Source organism: Bos taurus, chromosome 24, assembly GCF_002263795.3.
Source record: "Bos taurus isolate L1 Dominette 01449 registration number 42190680 breed Hereford chromosome 24, ARS-UCD2.0, whole genome shotgun sequence".
Classification (NCBI taxonomy): Eukaryota; Metazoa; Chordata; class Mammalia; order Artiodactyla; family Bovidae; genus Bos; species Bos taurus.
This window is the reverse complement of record NC_037351.1, coordinates 14,035,802-14,042,782: the sequence shown is the minus strand read 5'-3', so window position 1 is coordinate 14,042,782 and position 6,981 is coordinate 14,035,802. Positions and strand designations below refer to the sequence as shown.

At 38.1% G+C, this 6,981-nt stretch overlaps 1 protein-coding gene across 1 annotated transcript in view; it reads left to right on the top strand.

Moving 5' to 3' along the window:
* The first annotated feature begins 448 nt into the window (after positions 1 to 448).
* Positions 449 to 6,981, top strand: part of PIK3C3 (phosphatidylinositol 3-kinase catalytic subunit type 3) — a 164,464-nt gene continuing 157,931 nt past the window's right edge. Inside the window, 2 exon segments of the mRNA NM_001099067.1 lie at positions 449 to 574; positions 3,463 to 3,651. Coding sequence (NP_001092537.1) covers positions 507 to 574; positions 3,463 to 3,651 — 257 coding nt within the window. The 5' untranslated portion in view covers positions 449 to 506.

Sequence of the window (6,981 nt, the reverse complement as noted above, 5' to 3'; positions counted from 1 at the left end):
GAGAGAGCAAATACGTGATTAAGCTACAGGTTTTGGAACGGCCACTGAAATTTACACTTGGTAAATCTCTAATCCTTGTGCTTATTCCTTGGTTGACCTCCAGGCAATGAAAGTTGTTACACTTCTTTTTGAGTTGAATTTCCTTTTGGTCTGACTTCAGAATAGATCCGAATCAAAAGACAGTTTCTTACTTTCTTAAAACAAAAAAATCGAAAACAAAACCGCGGGAATACCGGAAGTCTGGAATGTAACCGAGTACACTGCGTTTCCGGAATCCTGCTTGCACTCAAGCAAGATGGCTGCTCCCTTTGCACATGCGCAGGAGGACGCATGGGCGGGGCGGGCAGTTCCGCCGCAAACGGTCGCGCTCCGGCCAGGGATTGGCGGCGCCAGGGCCGAGAGGCGGAACCGGAAGCGCCTGTGTTGTGCTGTTCTGCGAGTTCAGCCCCAGCCTCTTCCCAGCGCCGTGCTCTCGGCCTTAGGTGTACCTGTTACTTGGTGGTCCCATGGGGGAAGCGGAGAAGTTTCACTATGTCTACAGCTGTGACCTGGACATCAACGTGCAGCTTAAAATGTGAGAGAGTCCGGGGACGGGGATGGGGATTGCCGAGGCTGAGGCGGGGCGGCAAGGGCCTGCGGGTTGGGGAGAGAAGATGGTTCTTAGCTTGGGGGTCGGCCTGGCCACGGCCGAGAGGGTTGCAGCCGGGAAAGCGGAAGTGGACTGGAGGTCGGAGAGGGGCCGTGCGGGAAGGCCGAGGGCGCGATCTCGTGAGAAAGACAGCGGTAGGAGTAAGTCCGTAAATTCCGGAGGGTTTGTTTTCCAGAAAGCGTTTGCTATTCACAGCAACCTTTTGTGGGATTATTACTGTCTCATGTTACAGAGAAATCAAGTCTTGGTTAAATCGTCGTCCTGCCGTTATAACTGGAAGATATTACTTTAAAACGGGACTGGAAGGTGGAATGGAGACTGAAGAAATTACGGAGGGGCAGATAAAAGTAGCTGAGAATTGGATATAGTACTAAAAACATGAGAGGTGAGAGAGGCTTAGATTGAATCTTAGGAACAGTCAGTTATTATTGTTCAGCTACTGAAGCTGGAAGTCAGTCAAAGGTGAGGAGGGTTCCGGTTGTAAAGGGACCAGAATATATGAGAAGAGATCTTCGCAGGAAAGTCTTGAGGCATCACAGTTGAAGTCCAGGACATGACGTCTTGAGACCACACTAATGGAACCGAGATGGGGAACAGCTAGGACCAAGTTGGAAATTATGTCCATTAGCAGTCTCTTAGATACATTTTCACGTGTGAAAACGATCATAAATTATCACAAGTTATTTATCTAACATCATTCACCATATTTTAGTCAGTATTTAACAAATGTACTTTGGGCAAAGGGCTGCACACTTATATTTTCTCAGTTGTTAGATGCTCCCTTGAATGATTGTTTCTGCAAGTTACTTCAGACTCTGATAAGTCCTTTACTTTTGATTTTGTGGTGGCAGTAAGAATAATATATCAACAACCAAACTGCACCTTTGTAATGCTTGACACACCCATTTAAAGTAGTTTTTACAGATAGATGCTTATATAGGACCTGTGTTGCCATCATCTGGTAAAGGACTTTCCTTCAGTCCCATTCGTCTCAGTGTTTCTTGGGTATATGAATGCATTTTTTATTTGTTTGAAACTTTTGGACATTAAAAGGAAAAATGAAAAAATTTAAAGAAAACTGGTCCTTTATTAACAGATGCATTGAGTATTTTGAAGAAAATTTAGTCCTAACCACCTTTTATTTTCTGAGACTGATTTTGGAGACGACAGGAAGTATCAATTTAGGATCATAAAATCAAAGAGTAGTAAATTTAAAAATTTTGTTTTCCCCAGGTCTTTTCATCTCTTTCTATCATTTTAATAATTTGCACTTTGATGTCCCATTTCTCAGTGCCATAGTTGAATATCGAACTGCCCACAAGACATGGTCATTTTGGGTGTTCCAAAACACATTAGAAGTAACTTGTTCACAACGGAGCACATCATTAGCCTGCCCTTTTAATGTTAATCTTCTCTCACTCTATTTTGGTGACTGTTAGCATTATTCACTGAATTGGTTAAGATAGAAAATGAGTCTTAAGGAGTCATACAGACACCCGTCTCTCACCTCTGTTTCATCATTCACAAGTTACCTTGAATCTACCTGCTCAGTATCTTTGATCCATGTCCCCTAGAAAGCCCACTGCCCTAGTCTTAATCTGTCTTTTTCCTTTTAATTTTGATAAAAAGTCTTCCAACTGACCTTGCTTTCAATCCCATCTCTCCATTACATTCTTACACTCCTGCCAAAGTATCATAAACACAAATGTGATCATAGTACTCTCACTTCAAATTGTTCAATGAACAGATTTTTGAAAGTTCATTTTGTTGCAGATACTGCACTGAATGTGGTGGCTACTTTTTTAGCTTCATTGTCCGCCTCCCCTTGATTCTCATCTCTAGCTTCTTCTCCACATGAGCTTTATGCTTTAGCTGTACCAACTTGTAGTTCCCCGGACACACAGTCTTACCTTTTTGCCATATATGGTGTCCTTTAATTCTGGGATGACTTCCTGCCTGTAGCTCTTCATCTCCTGTGTATTGTTCAAGCTCATTTCAGGCAGCCCCTGCCTCCAAGGTGTTCCTGAGACTTTTTGATGTATTTTTCTGTAATCGGAAAAATACTGGCTTTGGCCTCCTCTGTTCTGGTTTTTATTGTCTGCTTTGTTACTTGTTTTGTGATCCTCAATAATGAATTCTATCTCTGAGTCTCTGCTTCATGATTTATAAAATGGTAAGATGGTGGGAAGTAAGTAGGAAAGTCTCTATAAAATGCCTGGCACAGTATATGATGTAATCTTAATTTCCAAGCAATGTTCCTATCTCTTTTATAATCTTACGCATATTTTTTATGACTTAAAACACTGTATTTCTTAATTTAAAAAATGGACTAGATAATACATCTACATAGTAAAAAAAAAAAAATAAATTGAAAGTATAAAAAAGTATGCAGTTAACAGTAAGTTTTCTCCCCAGAGCAAGGATGTAATATTTTCTTGTAACACTGTATTGTTTATCTTGTCTTTCATTGCTGGGCCTTTATGCTGAGTACAATAAATGTTGTTGAAAGAATATGGGAATAAGTGGTCAACTTGAAATTAAAAAAAATTAGTGCTTGGAGAGCTGGTGACATCTCAAAGATAGATCTAACAGTTGATGACAGGGTTTAAAATTAAGAAGCCTGAAATAGAGAAGTATGTTGATGAAAATAGGACATGGTATGCTAGGATTTTAAGAGACCTTTAGACTTTAGTTTTATCTATAGGAAAATGTTGAGGTAGCATAAGTTTACTAGGGCATAACCATTAAGTCTTCTTAGTATTTGTTAGGTTTGTTTTAAAAAAATGTGTCTAAATATTACTTTATGCTTTCAGAGGAAGTTTGGAAGGGAAGAGAGAACAAAAGAGTTACAAAGCCGTTCTAGAAGACCCGATGTTGAAGTTTTCAGGACTGTATCAAGAAACATGTTCAGACCTCTATGTTACTTGCCAAGTTTTTGCAGAAGGGAAGCCTTTGGCTTTGCCAGTAAGAACCTCCTACAAGGCGTTTAGTACAAGATGGAAGTAAGTTGTTTTCTTGCATATGGTGGGTTCCTAACTATTCTCCAATTTTTTTTTTATGGATATTTAAAGTATTATTTGGAAGGGATACCAAAGGAATTAAAATTATTTAGTACCTATAACCGTAGATCAAGTAGGAACCTACTCAGATAAAGTTGTTATACATAGCAGTATTATAACGAATTGAGGTGGAAGTGAGTTTATGTTTGTATTGAGTACATTGAAATATTTTTGTATGAATAAGAACTTGACTGATTCACAGAATGACCCAAGCCAAAAACACATCTCTACATTTGTTCCCATTCTGTGCCCTTGAACACAGAAATACTACTGGATAGTCAGATGTTTCAACTGATACTTGAAATTCAGATCTTTAGAGAGAGAGAGAGAGAGAGAGAGAGAGAGATGTATTGTCATCTGGATCAGATGTTTATCTTAAATAACTTTATTTTTTAAAGTTCTTGGTTTATTAATCATGATATATTAGCAGGCCATTGTTGGTATTGAAGGTAAATATTGTGAATATGAAGTTCCTGTTTTTCTTGTAGGTCCTTAATAAAACCTCTTGACACTTCTTTTTTGATAGAGTGATGGTGTAGTTTTAATGTTTGACCCATGAGTCTTATTCAGTACCTTGGTAGGCTTGGTACAGGATAAGCAGGTTGTGTGCCTCTCTAGGAAGGAATTTATACCTTTAGTATTCATGGAGGACAGGGGATGGCCACGTGGACTCTCAAGCTGTGCTGTTGAGGGTGCAGCCCTCTCCCCACTTCTTTTTTTTAACCAAATGTGGCCTGGCAGACTGGGAAAAATTTTCTAAAGAGTTCAGAAATTAAGCTCTGATGATCTGTCTGCATGGAAACTAACTATTTTCATGATGTGTTTTTTTTTTTTTTTTTAGTATTTTTTGTGGCTGCACGCACGCACACACATACGCACAAATATGTGAATGCATTTGTACTTGTTATTCTGGAAAATTTCAGACCTGTAGAAGTAGAGAATAATGTAGTGAACTTCCAGCGCCCTGTCTCCTAGCTTCGTTAATTATTACCTCAAGGCCACTGTTTTTATTTCACTGTTATTTTGAAGCAAATTCCATTATTGTATCATCTCAAATATTTCTGTGTATCTCTAACATAGCTACAGTACCATTATTACACCTAAAGCAATCCACCCAAACTCCTAAATTGTATCAGAGGTTCTTAAATTGGAATCACGAAATCTACAAAACTTTGAAATTCTATGCAGATTGTTTTGTGTCTTATGTGTTTTTACAGGGACAGCTCAAAGCTTTTATTAGACTTTTTGAGGTGGCTTGTGACCCCAAAAAGACTTAAAACCAGAAATTTGGGTCTATAAAGTCAACATTTATGGTGAATTCCACTTTTTTGAGGAAAATTGTATGATGGTTCTGTACCATGCCTCGGCAATAAAAAAAATTAGAGCAAAAGCAAATTCCCAGTTATAAGAAAGTTAGCATCTTTCTCCTCTTCCTTCCATTTACCAACTCCTCTGTGCATTGTTTATGTATTATGCATTTTCAAGGATTTAAAAACTTTCATATTTTCTCTTTCACATGGGAGATTTTTAATTTATATTTTTTAAATTGTGAAGCTAAGAAGGTACTCTAAAATACCTAGAATGGCTTTTTTTAATTATTATTAAAAGGTTTAAAACAGTTGTGAAGAAAATAGATTGAGAAAATACCTCATGTTGGGTAGTGAGGCTTTTGTTTTCTTTTAAATATACATACACTTTGGGCTTAGGGGAAGCACTTGGAGATTTTGTGCATCCTGCTCTTTAGTATTTAACAGTTGAATTTTTTTTACCAATTCATCAGTACAAAAACTGTACTTCTAAAATAAATAAAGGCAAACTTTATACAGCCATTGTTTTCTATAAGCACTTACTTAAAAGAAGAATTACGTATTCTGTGGGGAAAATAAATTATATTATGAAAGAATCTCTTGCTATCCTAATTTTTGCATTTCCTTAGTTGTATTTAGAGAAAGTATTTTTGGGTAGGATGAAATTCTAAGTTGTCTAAATCTGATTTCAGAGTTTTCTAATAGTGAGTCATACGAGTTCAAATAATGAAGAATTCATTCAAAATTGATTAAGTCTCGTCTATCGTATTCTATTCTATCTTGTCCGATAATAAAAGAGCCCATAGTGAGGGAACCTGTACTTCCTTTACACTTAGGGTAAAATCATCAATTTTAGGCATGAAATGCTGCAAATGTTTATGTTACATATATATGAAATATATGAATATTATTTTGCATTGCCAGTGGTTTAAACTTTTTTAAAAATTTATATTCTGTTTTGTCATGTGGAAGATTTGAAATGGTTTTATATATAGACCTACAATTTTAAAATTAGAAAATTAGGATTCTGGAGTGTATTAATCAGACTAGAGAATTAGTACAGTGATATATGGGAGTGGGGTTAATGATAGGACATTAGATCATCCAGAATAGGGCTTTGAATCTGGGAACATTTGCAAGTTGCCACATGAATTTAGGCCTAATTAGAGTTGGGACTTCCCCCTGGTGGCTCAGATGAGAAAGGATCTGCCTGCAGTGCATAAGACCTGAGTTTGATCCCTGGGTCGGGAAGATCCCCTGGAGAAGGAAATGACAACCCACTCCAGTATTCTTGCCTGGAAGATTCCATGGACAGAGGAGCCTGGCAGGCTACAGTCCATGGAATCTCAAGAGTCGGACCTGACTTAGTGACTAAATCACCACAAGCAGAGCTGGGGCAGGAGGAAGGGATGATGCCTGGGAAGGGAGAGAACAAAATTTTGAATACATAGCTCCTTAATGTCTCACCAAATCTTTCCATAATTTCTGGACTATCTTGAGCAGTTTTCAAACTTATTTTTTAGCTGCAGATTCATTCTTTAAAAGAAATCTTCTGTAGAAGCTCAGTATGTAAAACAGGTTAAAGTGTTTTTGCTTTAATTTAAAGAGGTGTGAGGACCTGGAGTTGGATGGATCAAGGTTTGAGGCAAATGATTACTTGCTCTTAAGTGTTATTTCCTGGGCTTCCCTTGTGGCTCAGCTGGTAACGAATCTGCTTGCCATGTGGGAGACCTGCTGTTCGATCCCTGGGTAGGAAAGATCCCCTGGAGAAGGGAAAGGCTATACATTCCAGTATTCTGGCCTGGAGAATTCCATGGACTGTATATAAGCGCATGGGGTTGCAAAGAGTTTGACTTGACTGAGCAACTTTATCTATTTTCTCCTAGTCAAAGGACAGAACATAGAGGTGAGTATTTTTACAGCTCATTTTTGGATAGTGTCACTGACTTTTCTTTTTAACTTTAGC